We start from the raw sequence: 20,720 nt of genomic DNA, 5'->3' as shown, positions 1-20,720 counted from the left end.
AGCAACATGGCATCCTGCTGTATGACCATTAAGATGACAGGTACAGCCAGGCACAGTGGTACACGCCTGTTATCCTCGCAGATCCAGAGACTGAGACAGGAGGATTGTGAGTTCAAAGCCAGCCCCAGTAACGGCAAGGTGCTAAGAAACTCATGAGACTCTGTCTCTAAATAAAATACAAAAATTGGGCTGGGGATATGGGTCAGTGGTTGAGTGCCCCTGAGTTCATACCCTGGTACAAAGAAAGAGAGAGAGACAGAGAGAGAGAGAGAGAGAGAGAGAGAGAGAGAGAGAGAGAGAGATGACAGGAATATGTGTCATGTCCATTTTGTGAAAAGTATACATAAAATAATTTTATTTTAAGTGAAAAAGATTATTAAAAATAGTGAAAGTACACAAAACAATTGAATAAAAAGAAAGGGTCTGGGGCTGTAGCTCAGTGGCAGAGTGCCTGCCTAGCATGTGTGATTCACAGGTTCAATCCTCAGCAAAAACATTAAAAAAAATCAATAAACTAAGGTATTGTGTGTCCCACTACAACTAAAAAACTATTTTTTTAAAAAAGAAAGAATTAAAGAAACTCAAAAATCACAGCTGATTTTAAGCTGTACAAAAACAGTTGTTTCCCTTTCTTTATACTTGCTCGACTTCATAAAGAGAATTTAAACAATATTGTGACTTTATTTTCCTATAGAATAATTCTCAGAACATCCCAATCTCTGTCTTCAAACATAATAAAAAATAAAATAAAATAAAATAAAAACACCTTAAACAGAGACAAATCACTAAGCAGTTCCTGTTCTGCACACAGCTCCAAGGGCGTAGCCCCTAACCACTAGAAAAAGAAGGAAGTTCCAAGACATTAAATACTGGGACCAGCTTCCCTAGCTCAGCCTTGTGGTCTGACTTCCCCATCAACATGAAGGCTTTTCTGATTCTGGGGCTTCTTCTCCTTTCTGTCACAGTCCAGGGCAAGGTCTTCGGAAGGTGCGAGTTGGCCAGAGCTCTAAAAAGATTTGGAATGGATGGCTACCGTGGAATCAGCTTGGCAAACTGTAAGTTGGGTCTTCCTCTTTGTTTTTACAATGGTTGAAAACATCATTTTGGTCCTCTAGAATTAGAGACAGCAGGTGAAGGGATGTGGGCATGGGAGGGAAAGATTCTATACCATTCTAACAGGACCTGATGTCCTCTGCTAGTGCCACTAGGTGGGCAGTTGCCTCAGATTCAATGCCCCACGTACACTGAAGGACCTGTTTGAAACTCAGGTTCTCAGCCTAGAGTACACAGTTATTTTTCTTTTTTAGAAAATTATTCTGCCATGCCAGCCACCATGGCCCACATGTGTACTCCCAGCAACTCTGGTGCCTAAGGCAGGAGCATCTCAAGTTTGAGGCCAGGATGGAGACCTTAGTGAGACCCTGTCTCTAAAACCCAACATACTGAGGATGTAGCTCAGTGGTAGAACGCCCTGGGTTCAATCCCACAAAAGCCTACAAAACAAACCCCTTACTATGACAGCGTATGTTTCATAGCAAAATCTTCCAAAATTATGTTGGATTCTCCAGAAAAAGGTGGTAGGACCTCTCATTCCCCACCCCGTCACTATTTATATAAAGATCTCTATAACTCGGGGCTGAGATTGTGGCTCATGGGTGGAGTGCTCGCCTAGCATGTGCAAGGCCCTGGGTTTGGTCCTCAGCACCACATATAAATAAATAAAATAAAGGTATAAAAAATCACATAAAAAAGATCCCTATAACCAACATGAAATGATTTATAATTCATTTTAAGTTGATTAATTTTCAATTTCTTCAACAATATTCAAACATGCCATGACAAATAGTTACTTTACAGCATACTTCATATTCTCCAATCTCTGTACTTTTCAGATTGACCTCAAATATTTCCCTTCCACAGCTATTTGTAAATGAATGAGCAAGTAAGTACATGAATGGATGGTTGAACAAAATCACAGAATAGTCTTTCCTATTCCATAATTCTTGGTTTCAAGATTCAAATTTAACATCCAAATTCACCTTTAGGTATTACAAGAAAATCTCTCTCAGAAAAATCCTTAATTGTTTCTAATAAAGCATTTTCCCATCAGCCTATGTATCTGCTTTGAATTTGTACAACCTTCTCAATAGCTCATTTTCTGTTCTAGGCTCAATGCTGTCTGAGAGATGAGAACAGGGGAAGGCAAAAGCAGTGGAAAAATAGCAATTTAAAGATTTTTAAAAGTACCTTATCTTGCTTCACATTCTTATAAACTGATTTGAGCTACAAAAGGATACTCCTAGGGACCCTCTATAACAAAGGTGTTGAGGCAGGCAGGCAAGGTGGCTCTGACCTATAGTCCCAGCTACTTGGGGAGCTAAATTGGGAGGATCACTTGAGCCCAGGAGACCACCCTGGGAACTCAGTGAGACCCTGTCTCAAAACAACAAAACAACCCTAACCTGTTACTATATTTAATGAATTAAACACATCTTGTACTTACAAAGTAAGTCTCTAGTAAAATACAATTAGTTGCATAGAATTGGTTTTGATACACAGTATATGAATCAGTTGGTGTTGCTATTTATTACAAGAAACAATTTCTTTTCAGGGGTGTGTCTGGCCAAATGGGAGAGTAGTTACAACACCAGAGCTACAAACTACAACCCTGGAGACCAAAGTACTGACTATGGGATATTCCAGATCAATAGCCACTACTGGTGCAATGATGGCAAAACCCCAGGAGCAGTTAATGCCTGTGGTATATCCTGCAATGGTAAGACTAGATAATATTTGAGTGATGGCTCAAGAACTACCTGCATATATTTACAAGAACAGACATTCAAACGAATCAAATAGCCTTGTAAGGGTTTGTCAGGGAGCTAGAAAAAAATTCGTCTCAACTTCTAGAAAGTGATTGTTATCCTCAAAATTCCCTGTATAGAAACCTAGGGCTGGGGATTTAGCTCAGTGGTGGAGTGCCTGCTCATTTATTGTTAACGGCCTTATTAAAGCTTTTCCAAAACTTTGCCATTCCATGTAGTCACTGAGAATGGCTTAGGGATCTTTTGATTGTGTGGTCCTTTTGATTGTTTTATGAGTTATTATGAAAGGTTCTACGTATGTAGAAAGTTAGATTTTCATATAATGGATGGCTACATTGACTTAGCATATTGTACACTTTCAACAATAATTAACATCTTTCCATAGATTCTTCTTGTATGTATGTGTACATTTTGCTGAGAGATTTTAAAATGAATTAGAAATGTTGACATTTTATTTCTTTTTTTTTTAAAGAGAGAGTGATAGAGGGAGAGAGAGAGAGAGAATTTTAATATTTATTTTTTAGTTATTGGCGGACACAACATCGTTGTTTGTATGTGGTGCTGAGGATTGAACCCAGGCCGCACGCATGCCAGACGAGCATGCTACGGCTTGAGCCACATCCCCAGCCCCTTGACATTTTATTTCTAAATCCTCTAGCTTGAATCTCCAAAATATACAATTCCTAAATAATCATTAACACACCTAAAACATTACCTTATGTATTTATGTACTTGGGATGAAACATTGTGTTTTAATAAGAAAAAGAACTCACAAGGTGCATTAATATATAAGGTACGGGAGTACTAGACTCCTGAGCTCATGAAAATAGAAATAGCATGTAAAAATTTTAGTGTATAAAATATTGCATACATATTGGGCTTGATATTTTTTTTTAATATTTATTTTTTAGTTCTCGGCAGACACAACATCTTTGTTGGTATGTGGTGCTGAGGATCGACCCCGGGCTGCACTGCATGCCAGGCGAGCACACTACCACTTGAGCCACATCCCCAGCCCTGGGCTTGATATTTTTTAAAAATTTTAAATGTTAAAATTCCCAAGGGAAAATCAATTTTAGAATTTTATTTTTAATCTAGCTAATTTACCTAAAATTATTTGTATTACATAATAATCTATGATCATTGAATAACATGTAGCAAATAAAAGCAAGATGAAATAGCATCCGTAGTCTTACTACCTAGAGATGTATAAGCATGGATAACTGCATACTCTTTCAGAATCAACATGTATATAAATGTAAAGTTATATCAAACACATACATAGCCAGATACAAATATGTTTTTGCAAAAATTAAATTTTATTACATATCCTGCTCTACAATTTGCACTTATCACATACAAATCTGTTATTATTATTTGAAAGGGTGAAGAGAATTCCACTATTAGGTTGTTTCCACTTTTCCCTGTCATGAATTGTTACAAATGGCTTTATGGATACATGTGTAGAGTTTTGATACATTCATTCTCTCTCTCTCTCTCTCTCTCAAATTCTTTTTCATTTCTGTGATTTTTTTTGCCACTGAGCCATATTCCCAGATCTCTTATTATTTTGGGGGGATAAATCATCAATGGTAGAATTCTTGAGTAAAAAATTTCTGAGCATGTCTTTTTTTTCACAGTGTGCATAGGGGCCTTTCTTCCATATTACTTAATCATTCCAGGGGTTAGGGTTGTGGCTAGCAGCAGAGCACTGACCTAGCACGTAAGAGGCCCTAGGTTCGATCCTCAGCACCACATAAAAATAAATAAAATGAAGGTATTGTGTCCAACTACAACTAAAAAATGAATATTTTAAAAAATAATAATTCCAACAACTTTAGTAACTGAGAAACAATGTGTTATTTCATGTCAACAAGGAAAAGAATTAAAAGGAAGTTATCCACAACAATCAGAGATATATAAATTCTTGGAAAAGAACTTCTTGGTTATGCTTTCCTTTGCCTAACATAATAAAACTGGCTAAGTGTAAACTTCCAATGAAATTGCTAGAACATCCTTTTCATGCCTCACCACCTCTCTTCCAGCTCTATTGCAAGATGACATCTCTCAAGCCGTAACTTGTGCAAAAAGGGTTGTCCGTGACCCACAAGGCATTAGAGCATGGTATGTTTTAAGGTTTGAAAGGGGAAACTGTTTTACCCTACTGTTGATATATGCAGTGAGAGAAAAAAAAAATTCAAAGACCTAAGTGTCCTTCTGAATATAAAGTTGTCCTTTGGGGCCACAATGTATTACCTCCATCAGAAGAGACAATCTGCTTGAACTGATTCACAGTCTTGCCTATTTACTCCTCATTGATTTTAGGAATTTCTAAATAATCTCCACACTGTACTAGTTCTTTCATATCTTTATTTTTGTGTATATGTGGGGGTGAGGTATATAAGGGATAGAACCAGGGACACTTAATCATTGATCCACATACCCAATCCTTTTTTTTTTTGACTAATGAGAATTTTTTTTAATTTATTTTATTTATTCTAATTTGTTATATATGACAGCAGAATGCAATTCAATTTATATTACACAAATAGAGGACAATTTTTTTATGTCTCTGGTCAAAAACAAAGTAAATTCACACCATTCATGTTTTCATATATGTACTTAGGATAATGATGTTTGTCTCATTCCACCTTCTTTATTACCCCCATTCTCCCTCCCTTCTCCTATCTCCCCTTTGCTATATCTAAACTTTGTCTATTTCTCCTATGCCCCCCTCTACATCCCCATTATGAATCAGGTTCCTTATATCAGAGAAGACATTTGGCATTTAGTTTTTTGGGCTTGGCTACTTCACTAAGCATTATATTCTCCAAATCTATCCATTTATTTGCAAATGCCATGATTTTGTTCTCTTTTATGCTGAGTAATAAATATTCCATTGTGTATATATGCAACATTTTCTTTATCTATTCATCTACTGAAGGGCATCTAGATTGTATCCACACTTTAGTTATTGTAAATTGTGTTGCTATAAACATCCTCAGTTTACATCCACAGGACTTAAAAACAGCATACTAAAGGGACACAGCCCCAGTCCTTTTTTATTTTTTATTTGGAGACAGAGCCTCACTAAGTTGCTAAAGCTGGCTTTGAACTTGCAGTCCTCCTGAGCTACAGTTACACGTATGCACCCCATGTTGGCCTCCTTGTCATATGTGAAACTACTTTTGCTATAAATAAATGTTCCATGCACATAACTCAACATTTGTGTTCAGCATTCTGTGCCCTATGGGTCCCTCTGAGGAGCAGCAAAGCACCTTGTATACTCATCTCCACTTAATCAGTAGCAGTATCTAGGTCTAGTTGTAGCCTGTTTGATATTTTTGGATAGGAACTTTTGTTCCCACAAAGAGATTTAAGTATGTACACTGCAATGCAGATATGTTTTAACCTTTGCTTGTGTTTCCCTTTTCTCTGCAGGGTGGCATGGAGAAACCATTGTCAAAACCGTGACCTCACTCAGTACATTCAGGGGTGTGGAGTGTAACTGCAAATTTTTCTTTCCTTCTTCAGTTCATTTTGTCACTTTGCCACATTAAGGGACACACTGCCACTAGTGTAATGTGTCACACTACCATTGTTTCCCCTTCAAATAAGTAGCATTTTTACAGAAGCAGGAACAAAATATAGCCTTTCTCCTAAGAGCCATACCTTTCATAATTTGTGTTTTACTTAATAGTAACCCCCCATTTTCAGCTTACTAATAAAGCTAATGGTGGTGAAAACTTGCCTACAACCTTGATTATCAAATAATCTACAGTACATTCAGTTTTTATTATAGATATAATCAAGACTTAATCTTAAATGATACGAGTATTTCCCAGTATCAGACAATAATACAACAACAGGCTATCTAAAAACCCATGGAATTTAGGCAAAATCCAAGCTGTATAGCATCTATATAGTCATCTCCAAAAATAGGAAAAATAACCACTCTTTTGGGCAATATAAAATTCTTAAAGGAGTGGAAAGCCCACCCTTAAAAGTGAAGACTGACTGAAGGAAGAATGTGTTTGCACAAAGTGTGTGACCTTCTGTTTAAGAATTTTCATAAAAAAAAGTTCCATTTATGCAGCTTTACAAACAGACTCACAATTTATATATCAATCTGTTTTAAGCTTTGAAAGAACACTTACCTGCATCTGACTGATCATGAAGCCATTAAGGAGGGATTAAATGGGCTGTTGCTATTCCCCAATTTTACTAACTTAGATTCATGCATTTCATCTAAATCTGAGACAGATAAGCTTGCATTACTAATTAACCACAGGAGTGAAATTATGCATACTGTAAAAATACAAATGTTATCATTAAATGGTTGCATTGCATATTTTGTCTGTCCTTGTTTAGACCCATTTGGTGTCTGGAGAAAAAAAATCACATATATTAGAAAAAGAGAAAAGAAAGAACTTGGTACTCTTAATGTCTTCTATATCCTCACCTGCACTGAAAGCTGGCAATGGCTGGAGGAAAATCCACAAGCAGGCTAATAAACCTTACTTTGAATCCATAACCATGAGTCTCATATGGCCTCAAGTCATCATGGTCACCTCAGTCACTTCTCTGGATTCTTCCTGTGTTGTCCCCCTCTCCAAAACAACTATGATTATTTCACTTCTCCCATTCTTTGTTGAGAGCCCAACACACACATCTGACACCCTCTCTGCCCCCTAACCTTCCACCATCCTCTGCTCTTAGCAGATAATCTTTGCTTATATATACCATTAAAAAAAAAAAAAGCCATTTCAAAGAAGCACTACAAGGTTCCCCCCCTGACACAAAGCAGCAGTCACACCTTCCCCTCACTGATCCTTCCTTCCCTCCCACTGTTTCTGGGATGAAGGGCCTTTGTTCCTGGCAAAGGCAGCATCTCCACAAGCAGCGTCTGTCCCATGCCTCACAACTCCCAGCTAGGCTGAGTTTCTCCCTCTCTGCTCCATCACCTCTATCATTGTGCAAAGGGCCCCCCAGCATTCTCTCATCCTACAAAAACATTCCACTGACCCTACACCACCCTCCAAGTACCACCTCAGTCTCTGCTCTCTAAGGCGAGACTTCTAGGGGAGAAGCCCATCCCCACCTCCCATCTCTCTTCAGCTCTCACTCAGCTACCTCTGCTGCCCTAGGACTTCTCCCGTGTCTTCTGGGAGCAATTCCAGAGATCATCTGCTCTTCCTACTTGATCTCTCATCAGCATTTAGCTGAGTGAACCACTTCATATCACTAGAAGCTTTTTCTCTCTCACCTTCTTGCTTACATCCGACTTCACAGGCTGCTCCTTCTCAGTTCCTCTTTTCTATTCTCTCTCTGCTATTTCATTCCTTTTTAATATTTTTAGTTGTAGAGGGACACAATACCTTTAATTAATTTATTTTTATGTGTACTAGGATCAAACTCCATGTTTCCCACGTGCTAATCAAGGGCTCTACCACTGAGCCACAGGCCCTCTGCTATTCCATTACTGAATGTGTGAATGTCCCAGGGCTCAAGCCCATAACCATTTGATATGCAAAAAAAATTTACTTATTTATTTATGGTGTCCCCTCTTGTCCACGATTTCAGTCTCCATTGTTTCATGGTCAACTGTGATCCAGAAATATTAAGTGAAAGTTCCAGAATGAAACAATTAATACATTTTGAATTGCATGCCATAGGGAGTAGTATGATGAAATCTCCCACTGCCCTGCTCTGTCTGCCTGAAGCATAAGTCATTTTTTTGGTACACCTACCCTATATTATATCTTGATCATTACTCATTTAGTAGCCAACTATGCTGTGAGAGTATCAATGTGCTTATGTTCAAGTACTCCTTATTTTACTTAATACAGTAATTGCTCTATTTAAGTTTTAGTTATTGTTAATCTACTGTCTAATTTATATATTTTTAATTTACTAATTAAACTTTGTCATTGGTTGCCAATAAAATAAAAAACACAGTACATACAGGGTTCTGTACTGCCTGTGGTTTCAGATAGCCACCTGGGGTTTTGGACTATATCCCTTAGGAATAAGGGACAACTATTGTATTAATATATCCTCAACAAATTATAACTTCAAAAAGGATAGTTTTTCCACTTTAAAAGCATTGAATTGGGCTGGTGGGCACAATACCTCAGTGGTAAAGAGCTTGGCTAGCAGGCAGGATGCCGAAGTCTGGCTTGGCACAATTCAGGAGCCACTTGTCAAAAGAAACTAACTTTATTTTTAGAACTACAAACGCCAAACAAAACAGCTCCTCAGGGAAAAAACCCTCAGAGCCCAACTGCCACCACCGGCTTCCACACGCCTCTCACCCCCACACCAGCCTCTCAACCTCCCACAATCCTCCTGCTCTTGAGGCCGATTGGCTGGGTTGCGTGGGCAGAGCCAAAGAAGTCACCCAATGAGCAGCTCCGTGGAGGAGCCAATCAGCTAGATGTTGCTGGGGCCACTGTGAGCTAATCATCAGCTGGCAGTCTGAAGGGCAGGGCACCGCAGAGGAGCCAATCAGCTAGATGTTGCTGGGGCCACTGTGAGCCAATCATCAGCTGGCAGTCTGAAGGGCAGGGAAACAGCCCAATGAACATCACCGCAGAGGAGCCAATCAGCTAGATGTTGCTGGGGCTACTGTGAGCCAATCATCAGCCGGCAGCTGGAAGTTTGCTGGCAGCTGGATCATCAGCCGGCAGCTGGAAGTTTGCTGGGGCCCCTTTGGCTGTGGCTCTCAACAGCAGGAGACCCTGGGTTTGGTCCCTAGTACCACAATAAAAGAGAGAGAGAGAGAGAGAGAGAGAGACAGAGACAGAGACAGAGACAGAGAGAGAGACAGACAGACACAGAACACACGCAGAGAGGGTCTTACTTTCCTCCCTGATCTTCCCATCCTTCTTCCCCTCAGGCTGAGAAGGAAGAGCAAGCTCTGGTCCTGGCCTGAGGGAGAACATGAGAGTTGAACTGCTCCACATGGACTGACAACCAGTCTTCCTGTTCATAGCCCTGTCATACACTCCTGCCTCAGAGTTGCCTTAGTCTTTTCCCAGTTCTAGGAAAACAGTCACCTTGCTTTGTATTGATGTCCCCTTCTACAGCACTCACGTGTCAGCTAGACCCATCATCCTAAATTGCCCTTCACCCTCTGGATTATAAAATTGTACTACATTTCTCATCTTCATCCCTTCTGCTTTTCATGGCCCTTGTTGACTTGTGCCTTTTAAATCTTCTTTGGGTGATATTTTCATGGGATGTGCAAGAAATGTGAGATGGTTCTATCCCATTGAACATTTTAACAATATCATAAATTGTGGCAAATCTTTGCTATAAAGATGACTTAGTTTTGGGGAATAGTCAAAGTCTGTGAGATCCTTCCTCATCTCCTATTTCCCAGTCCTGAAATCCCCAACACTCACCATAATTAATTCTTTTTCCTCAATTGTAAGAAAAAATAAAGACAAAATTCTGAATTGTGAATAATTAATAAATTATTATCTATTGGAATAGGACAAAATTGCCTGGGATCTAAAGACATCTTTTCTGAAAAGACAAGAGACTCATATTTCATCAAATAAAACATGCAGAATATTCAGAACTTCTGGGGAAAAATTCTCTGCCCCCATCATGCCTACTTGCTCTTTTATTTTTAAATAGCTTGCTCATTATTTCAATTGAAATAATAACAGTATTAATTGAATGTTATCATTTCCCTTAACTCCCGTCCCAGCTAGAGGAGTGTGGATGTAGCTCAGTCTAAGAGTGCTCCCTGACATAAAAAATAAAAAGACCCAGGGCATAGGGGTGTAAACACGTCTTCCCTTTGTAGTAGTCACAATATATCAGGCAGGGTAACATGGCTATCAGTTTGGCTCTTGGTGGCAAGCAAATATTTGCTTATTCTATCCCTAACACATATAAGTCCATAATTGTTCAAACACTTGAAAGAAAAATTAGGGTGGGGATTGTGACTCAGAGGTAGAGCGCTCACCAACCATGTGTGAGGCACTGGGTTCAATCAGTACCACATAAAAATAAAAAATAAAGTTATTGTGTTTGCCTATAACTAAAAAATAAATACTAAAAAAACCAAAGAGTTTAAATTTTTTTTAAAAAAATAGAAAATTAATCTCATCAGCAGAAGGCTTAAACCAAGACAGATAATAATGGATGTTCTGTTTTGTTTTTTCCAGTACTCAGGACTGAACCCAGGGCCTCTCACAGTGCTAGGCAAGTGCCCTACCACTGGGCCACATCCCCAGCCCACAGATGGGTATTCTCAAGTGAGTAAGAAAGAATACAAAGGGGACCAGAGACTCTCTCTTTGAACCATTTTCATTTTCTTTGGGTCTCCCAAATCTGTCTCACTCTTTATTATTAAACACTCAAAGGTAGGCCTTGTCTGAACAATGTGATTATTTTTTTTATTTTTGAACGGGATTCTTAAACACTCATTCACAGCCAAAGCTAGTAACCATTAAAGGTCAAGCAGAAAGAAACTTTCACTCATGCAAAATAAGGGTAACCACAAGGTGATAACCTTGATGTGGCTCAGAATCTTTCTTCCTAGGCAGATCCAGAGCACAGTTCTTTCTGAGTTCAGGTAGTGTTTGTTCATATTCTAAGAGTGTGCAGAGCCTCCTGATGTAATTATCTTTGAAGGCAACACTTGGTTGGATAGATGTGTTTCTGTAGGTTTCAGTGTTAAAGTCATATTGCTTTATAAGTGACCTCTTATGTTCTAACATGGAACAGGAGGCAAAGCATTGTGGAAGTGGAGATAGGAAAGTTGTTCCACGAACTTTACTTAAGATAGGGAATCACTGATTTTTAATAATATAAAGCATGGGATAGTGGTGGTGAGCAGAGGACTATCTTCACTCATCTCCCAGCAACCCAGTAAGGTGGCTCAGAGAAGGAAGGAATGTGCTCTGAGGGACCCTATGATTATGAAAGACTTCCAGGAGAACTAGTACCTCCTCCATGTCACCCCAATGGTGGCTACCATATAGTAGTTAGTGTTGTGCCACAGGAACCATCACTGCTAGACAAACCTGGTAAAGGAAGCTAAGTAGACATTACAGTCATGTTGACTACTGAGTAATGATGAGGATCACAGGTTTTCTCATGATCAAAGAAGTTGTCCATCTCACAGAGGAGATGAAACTGCCTATATGTGGAGATGAGCACTATGTTGAAAAACCCAAGCCTTTCACTATAGAATATGATACTTGTTAAGATTTTGGAAACTTTTTTAGAAGGTTTAATGCTGAGTCAAAAAAATAAAATGAAAATGTTTCTAGATTTCCCCCCTCCCCAATTGTTTAAATCCTTAATATATGGAATTTTTGTAATAAAGAGAAATATTTTATGCTAGCTTACCACATTTCCAGTATCAAATAAGCATTGAAAACAGTCTGTTTAAAATATTTAAATTAGAAGTTTCTTGTTTTGGATTTTCTTTGTTTATGGGTTTTTTTGGGGGGAGAGAGTGGATTCATGTAGAGCCTAATCTATACCCTATACCCATCTCTCATCCTCAGCCTCCACCCAAATGATGGTTAATTAAATTTTTAAGCTTAGACAAAGCAGTCCTAGGACTGCTTTGGGTGCAGCCCTCTGTACTTCTATCCCATAGTCTTCCACTTGGTCACATGAGTGTAATTTACAGATTAGAGATCATTTCACTCAAACATTACTAGTCTTTTTGCATTTCATAGTGAAGATACCATGTGGAAATGTTGGAATGCTGAGTTGTAGTTTTATTGACTTGTGCTTGGCTTCCTTAGGCTTTGTAACTTTCATGTCAATGTGTTCTATCCTGAGTACTTAAGTATCTTAGAGAAGATTTGTTTTGAGAATATGTCTCAATGAAAAAATAGAGACACCTTAGAATAAAATCTTTCTTTCCAAGTAAATAAACTCAATGTGTCTCTTCCAAAATGCTCCTGAAACGTTTGCTTACTCTTACTGCTGGGTAGTCTTCAACAGTATCAGATACAAGACTAAGAGAAGGGGCGATTTTAGATGGACAATAAGGGATATCTTTTAGCGGAGATTTTTCAAAAACCCTTCAGATCAGGAAACATTTTCCTACAGGAAACATTTAAAATATACAGGAGAACAGTAGTTTTATTTATTCTAAGGTGCATACTACCTGTCTCGAAAAAGATTGATTGATAACGGGCTCATGATTAAGCCATTTGCAGAATTATTCTTTTGTTAATCTTTGTAATCTGATGAGTTTTTTGTGCTGCTGATTGTTAGAGGTTCTTAGACCTACAAAAGAGGTCTTTTTAAAAAATTTTTTTAAAAATGTATTCTTTTAGTTATACATGACAGTAGAATGTATTTTGACATATCATACATGCATGGAATATAACTCCCCACTTGTTTGGTTTTACATGATGTGAAATTACACTGGTTATTTATTCAGATGTGAACATAGGAAAGTTATGTCCAGTACATTCTACTGTCTTTCCCATTCCCGTTCCCCCTCTCCTCCCTCCACTCCCTCCTGTCAAGACAGGTGAGCATCACCCCACCCCCTGCCACCACCCCTCATTGTCAATCACATCCACATCTTAGAGATATCAGAGAGAACATTAGGCCTTTGATTTTTGGCTTGTTTCACTTAGCATGAGAGTCTCCAGTTCCATTCAAGAGAAATTTTGAAAGAAAGAGAGAAGAACAGGCAGTAAGCCCCCCACAGCCAGCCTTACCAAGCCAGGCTGGGGCATCAGCCCTTCTAGTGGGCCATTCAAATTACAGGTTAGTTGAAAACCTAACAGGGACCCATTAGGACACTCTACTCATTTTTCTGGTCACTTCCAGTAGCCCAATGCCATTGAGCTAAAATATATAATCTGGTAATATTTTCAAGGAAACCTTAAAAATCATGTTTGTTGTTACTAGACAATTTCATTATCTTCCCACCCTCCTTCCTTTTCTCCTCTATTCTCAGTTTAATTTTGGTATTCTTTTTAGTTTTTAGAGTTACCCCAGAGTACATCAAGGATATGCTAAAAGTAGAAATAGCAGTGTGAATAATTTTAATGATTTCTATCATCAACATCGATGCCTCAAAGTATATATTATGCCATTCCTCAAATTTAAAAACGAATTGAGCCAGGCATGGTGGCACATACCTGTCATCCCAGAACCTTGGGAGGCTGAGGCAAGAAGATCATAAGTTAAAGCCAGCCTCAGCAACTTAGCAAGAACTGTGTCTCAAATTAAAGAAAATTAAAAGAGTTGGGGATGTGGCTCAGTGGTTAATTGCCCATGGATTCAATCCTAGATACCAAGACACACACACACAAAAAAAAAAAAAAAGAAAGAAAGAAAGAAAGAAAAAAGAAAAAGAAAAAAATAATTGAGGGAAACATTTACTTTTTTAAGTTTCTCAAGAGAGTCTATGTTGAATTTTTATTTTTGCCATTGAGGTATTGTACTGACTAACTTATAAAACATAAGTAATGTGAAATCCCACATATTATCTTTCATATTCTTCCTTAATGTGAATAGTGATTGATTTGTTAGAATCTTAGGAACAGTAAGAAAATACTGATATCATTTCCTCTTATCCTCAGTGTTATACTTTTTCCTAAATATCGAGTCCCAGGACTCAGTTTCTTTAGTCAAGATTTCACAGGTGTGAAGACAGAAACTACAAAAGGCAAAAGACTTATCCACCTTATTGAAATTCATTAAAAACAAAACTCTTGGGGCTGGGGCTGTAGCTCAGTGGCAGAGCACTTGCCTAGCAAGTGTGAAGTACTAGGTTCAATGCTTAGCACCACATAAAAAATAAACAAATAAAATAAAGGCATGAGTCCATTAACAACCTCAAAAAAGAAAAAAGAAGAAAGAAAGAAAACTCTTACTAACAGATACATTTAAATATACATTCAACAAGTAATTTCTTCATCTCCTTTACCTAAGTTGCATTCAACATCTAAAGCTCTTTCTCCCTTGCCATCAGCATTATTTCCTAGGCTTGTCAGTGTTAAGTTAGAGTTTTTTTCCTTTTCTTTAATGACTTTTTAAAGTCCAATTATAGGATGAATTCAGATGTGTACCAGAGTATGTATTTTGTAAAATGTTCCGGATGAAGGAGATTTGTTTGTAAATTATTCATTGTTTTCCAGTATAGCTGACGGATGTGATAACATTTTCATTTTCTTACCATGAGGCCTTGATCATCAACATTAGGAAAGCAGATATTACAGAGCTTTTTGTGATATTAAATGTGCAGTTTAAAGCAATCAAGTTTAAATTTAAAATATGTGTGTGTGTGCGTGTGTGTGTGTATGTGTGTGTGTGAGAGAGAGAGAGAGAGGATATAATATATATATATATATAAGTCATATATATATATATATGACTTATAATAGTAATAAAAATACCACAGGAAACTGGGTGAGCAACATGGCATCCTGCTATATAACCATTAAGGTGACAGGTACATGTGTCATGTCCATTTTGTGGAAATTTTAAGTGGAAAAGATCATTACAAATAGTGAAAGCAAACAAAACAATTGAGTAAAAGTAAAAATCAAAAACTACTACTTATGTTAAGTTGTACAAAATAGTCATTATCTTTTCTTTATAGTTGTTCAAATTCATAGTGAAGTTGAATTTCCTGTTTTGGAAACAGTGCTACTTTCCCAATTCTTCCTGAGCCAAGACTTTAAACAATATCCTGAATTATTTTCCTATAGATTAATTCTCAGAACATCACAATATCTTTCTTCAAACATAAAAAAATAAAATAAACAGAGATAAAATCACTAGGTAGTTCCTGTTCAACACACAGCTCCATAGGTGTAGCTCCCCCACCACTAGAGGAAGAAGGAAGTTCTAAGATGTTAAATACTGGGACCAGCTTCCCTAGCTCAGCCTTGTGGTCTGACTTCCCCATCAACATGAAGGCTTTTCTGATTCTGGGGCTTCTTCTCCTTTCTGTCACAGTCCAGGGCAAGGTCTATGGAAGGTGTGAGTTGGCCAGAACTCTAAAAAGACTTGGAATGGATGGCTACCGTGGAATCAGCTTGGCAAACTGTAAGTTGGGTCTTCCTCTTTGTTTTTACAATGGTTGAAAACATCATTTTGGTCCTCTAGAATTAGAGACAGCAGGTGAAGGGATGTGGGCATGGGAGGGAAAGATTCTATACCATTCTAACAGGACCTGATGTCCTCTGCTAGTGCCACTAGGTGGGCAGTTGCCTCAGATTCAATGCCCCACGTACTCTGAAGGACCTGTTTGAAACTCAGGTTCTCAGCCTAGAGTGACACAATTCTTTTTCTATTCTTTTCTTAAATTCCTCTGCCATGCCAGCCACAGTGACACATGTGCACTCCCAGTAACTCTGGAGTCTGAGGCAGGAGTATCTCAAGTTTGAGGCCAGCCTAAGGGTTTTAGAGACAAGGTCTCGTTAAAGTCCTTTAGCGAGACCTTGTCTCTAAAACCCAGCAGGCTGAGGATGTAACTCAATGGTAGAGCACCCCTGGGTTCAATCCCACAAAAGCTAACAAAACAAAACCCTTGCTATGACAGGGTATGTTTCACAGCAAAATACTATAAAATTAAGTTGAATTCTCCAAAAAGGCCCTACAAACCCATTCCCCACCCCATTCACTATTTATATAAAGATCCTAAAATTCAGCATGAAATGCTTCATTATTCATTCTAGGTTGATTAATTTTCAATTTCTTCCACAACATTCAAAATGTGCCATGAGGAAAAGTTACTTTACAGCATACTTCATATTCTCCAATATCAGTACTTTTCAGATTGACCCCAAACACTTCCCCTTCCACAGCTATTTGTAAATGAATGAGCAAGTAAGTACATGAATGGGTGGTTGAACAAAATCACAGAATAGCCTTTCCTATTCCATAATTCTTGGTTTCAAGATTCAAACTTAACATCCCAATTCACCTTTATATATTACAAGAAAATCTCTCTCAGAAAAGTCCTTAATTGTTTCTAATAAAGCATCTTCCCATCAGTCTATGGATCCGCTATGAATTTGTACAACTTTCTCAACAGCTCCATTTTCTCTTCTAGGATCAATGTTATCTGAGAGATGAGAACAGGGGAAGGTAAAAGCAGTGAAAAAACAGCAACTTAAATATTTTTTTAAAATTCCTTATCTTGCTTCACATTCTTATAAACTGATTTGTGCTACAAAAGGATACTCCTAGGGACCCTCTGTAACAAAGGTGTTGAGGCAGGCAGGCCTGGTGGCTCAGACCTGTAGTCCCAGCTACTTGGGGAGCTGAGGTGGGAGGATCACTTGAGCCCAGGAGACCACCCTGGGAACTCAGTGAAACCCTGTCTCAAAACAACAAAACAACCCTAACGTGTTAAGATTTTTTTATCAATTAAACACATCTTGTACTTACAAAGTAAGTTGCTAGTAAAATAGAATTAGCTACATAGAGTTGACTTGATACACAGTATAAATCATTTGGTGTTGCTATTTATTATAAAAAAACAATTTCTTTTCAGGGGTGTGTTTGGCCAAATGGGAGAGTAGTTACAACACCAGAGCTACAAACTACAACCCTGGAAGCAGAAGTACTGACTATGGGATATTCCAGATCAATAGCCGCTACTGGTGTAATGATGGCAAAACCCCAAGAGCAGTTAATGCCTGTGGTATATCCTGCAGCGGTAAGACAAGATAATATTTGAGTGATGGCTCAAGAACTACCTGCATGTATTTACAAGAACAGATGTTCAAGTGAATGAAATAGCCTTGAAGGATTTGTCAGGGAGTTAGAAAAAGTCCATCTCGGTGGTAGAGTGCCTGCTCATTTATTGTTAATGACCTTATTGATGCTATTCCACAACATTGCCATCCCATGTGTCCACTTAAAATAGCTTAAGGATTATTTCATTGTGTGGTCCTTTTTTGATTGTTTTATGCTTTATTATTAAATATTCTAAATATGTAAAAAGCTAGGTTTTCATATAATGAATAACCAGATGACTATGCACTTTCAATAGTTATTCACATTTTTCCATAGATTTTACTTGTATGTGTATGCAGATTTTGCTGAGAGATTTTAAAAGTGAATTAGAAACATTGATATTTTAATTAATAAATCCTCTAGCTTGAATCTCCAAAATATACAATTACTAAATAATCATTATCACACCTAAAACATTACCTTACGTATTTATGTACTTGGGATGAAACATTATGTTTTAATAAGAAAAGAACTCACAAGGTGCATTATATATATATATATATATAAGGTATGGGAATACTAGACTCCTGAACTCATAAAAATAGAAATATCATGTGCAATTTTCAGTGCATATAATAGTGCATACATATTGCATATCTGATATTTTAAAAATTTTAAATGTTAAAATTCCAAAGTGTAGATAAGTTTTAAAATATTTTTAACCTATCTGATTTGCTTTAAAATTACTCTGTATTATATAATAATCTATGGTTATTGAATAATATTTAGAAAATATAAGCAAGATGAAATAGCATTCACAGTCTTACTACCTAGAGATTTATAACCATGGATAACTTTTGGTATATACTCTTTCAGAATGTACATCAACATGTAAATTATATACATCAAATCAAAGTTATATCACACATATACATAGCCAGATACAAATGTTTTTATAAAAATTTAATTTATCCTGCTCTACAATTTGCATCACATAAAATTATTGCCATATCAACTCATACAAATCTATGTTATTATTATTATCATTTGTTATTATTATTATCATTTGAAATATGTTGTTATTATTATTATCATTTGAAAGGGTAAAGAGAATTCCGCTAATAATTTTAATATATTTCTCTCTCTCTCTCTCTCTCTCTCTCTCTCTCTCTCTCTCTCTCTCTCTTTAAATTCTTTTTCATTTTTGTGCATTTTGCCACTGAGCCATATCCCTAGACTTCTTATTATTTCTTTGAGATAAATCATCAATGGTAGAATTCCTGAGTAAAAAATTCTGGGCTTGTCTTTTTTCACAGTGTACAAAGAAGACCTTTTGTCATATTAGATAGTATTGAGGGCCTCCAACAATTTAGAAACTGAGAAACAATGTGCTATTTCATGTCAACAAGGAAAAAAATTAAAAGGAAGTTTTTCACAACAATCACTGATATATAAATTCTTGGAAAAGAACTTCTTGGTTTGCTTCCTCTGCCTAACATAATAAAACTGATTAAGGGTAAACTTCCAATGAAATTTCTAGAACATCCTTTTCATGCCTCACCACCTCTCTTCCAGCTCTGTTGCAAGATGACATCTCTCAAGCTGTAACTTGTGCAAAGAGGGTTGTCCGTGACCCACAAGGCATTAGAGCATGGTATGTTTTAAGGTTTGAAAGGGGAAACTGTTTTACTCTGCAGTGAGAGAAAAAATTCAGAGACTTAAGTGCCATTCTGAATGTAAAGTTGCCCTTTGGGGCCTAAGGGACACAATGTATTACCTCCATCAGAAGAGACAATCTGCTTGAATTGATTCACAGTCTTGCCCGTTTTCTCCTCCGTGGATTTTAGGGATTTCTAGAGTTTTAAATATTCTCCACCCTATACTAGTTCTTTATCATATCTTTTTTTTTAGGGGTGGGGGAGTGGGAGGTTTGTATAAGGGATAGAACTAGGGACACTTAACCACAGCCCCAGTCCTTTTTTATTTTTTATTTGGAGACAGGACTTCACTAAGTTGCTAAGGTTGGCTTTGAACTTGCAGTCCTCCTGCCTCAGCCTCCTGAGCAGCTATGATTACAGGCATGCACCCCATGTTGATCTCCTTGTCATATTTGAAACAATTTGTGGAATAAGTAAATGGGCCATGCACATAACATTTGTGTTCAGCATTCTGTGCCCTATGGAGGCCTCTAAGGAGGAGCAAAGCACCTGTATACTCATCTCTACTTAATCAGTAGCAGTACCTGGGTCTAATTGTAGCCTGAATGATATTTATGGATACAATCTTTTGCTCCCACAAAAAGAATTGAGTATGTACACTACAATGGAAATATGTTTTAACCTTTGCTGTGTGTTTCCCTTTTCTCTGCAGGGTGGCATGGAGAAATCGTTGTCAAAATCGCAACCTCTCTCAGTATATTCAGGGCTGTGGAGTGTAACTGCAAAATTTTCCTTCCTTCTTCAGCTCATTTTGTCTTCACCATAATAAGGGAGTTGTATTTAATTGAAAGTTCACACTACCATTGTTTCCCCTTCAAACAAATAGCATTTTTACAGTAGCAAGAGCAAAATATAACCTTTCTCATAATAGCCATAATATTTACGAATGTGTCTATAATTTGGTAGTGAACCCCCATTTTCAGCTTGCTAATAAAGCTAATGCTGGTGAAAATTTATCTGCAAACTTGATTATCCAATACATCACCAGTACAGTTTTTCATTAATGAAATACTAGTATTTCCCAGTACTATATAAAAGTATAACAAAAGGCCATCTTAAAATCAATTGATCTTAGGCAAAATCCAAGCCGTGTAGGCATCCAATGCCTCCCATGCACATACTCATATCCAAAAATATGAAAAATAAACACTCTGTTGACAGCATATAATTTTTTAAAGGAATGGAGTGCCAAATGGCTTAGATGGATACTGACTGAATTAAGAATTTTGTTCGCACAAAGTTTGTGGCCTTTTGTTTAAGTATTTTCTTGAAATATTGCATTTATACAGCAAAGAGACTCACAATTTATATATCAATCTTTTTTAAAGGGCACTTAGGTGCATCTTGCTGACTGTAGAAACATCATGAGGGATTAAATGGGCTATTGCTGTTCCCCAATTTTATTGCTTGCATTACTGAATTAACCACAGGAGTGAAATTATGCATATGTAAAAATTACAAATGTTATCATTAAATGGTTGCATTTCTT

General features: G+C 37.4%; 2 protein-coding genes across 2 annotated transcripts; both read left to right on the top strand.

Moving 5' to 3' along the window:
* Positions 1-781: 781 nt before the first annotated feature.
* On the top strand, positions 782-7,174 carry LOC101959058 (lysozyme C). Its single transcript, XM_005328730.5, has 4 exons — positions 782-1,055; positions 2,612-2,776; positions 4,871-4,949; positions 6,267-7,174. Exons 1-4 carry the CDS (start codon positions 920-922, stop codon positions 6,331-6,333), a joined length of 447 nt encoding a protein of 148 aa, XP_005328787.2. The 5' UTR covers positions 782-919; the 3' UTR covers positions 6,334-7,174.
* Positions 7,175-15,191: 8,017 nt separating this feature from the next.
* On the top strand, positions 15,192-20,720 carry LOC101959346 (lysozyme C). The gene is made up of 4 exons (XM_005328731.5): positions 15,192-15,875; positions 17,329-17,493; positions 19,089-19,167; positions 19,884-20,720. Exons 1-4 carry the CDS (start codon positions 15,680-15,682, stop codon positions 19,948-19,950), a joined length of 507 nt encoding a protein of 168 aa, XP_005328788.2. The 5' UTR covers positions 15,192-15,679; the 3' UTR covers positions 19,951-20,720.

The sequence above is a fragment of the Ictidomys tridecemlineatus genome, chromosome 6 (genome assembly GCF_052094955.1).
Source record: "Ictidomys tridecemlineatus isolate mIctTri1 chromosome 6, mIctTri1.hap1, whole genome shotgun sequence".
In the NCBI taxonomy this organism is placed as follows: domain Eukaryota; kingdom Metazoa; phylum Chordata; class Mammalia; order Rodentia; family Sciuridae; genus Ictidomys; species Ictidomys tridecemlineatus.
Note: the sequence above shows the minus strand (reverse complement) of the source record. Positions and strands in the feature narration are given on the sequence as shown.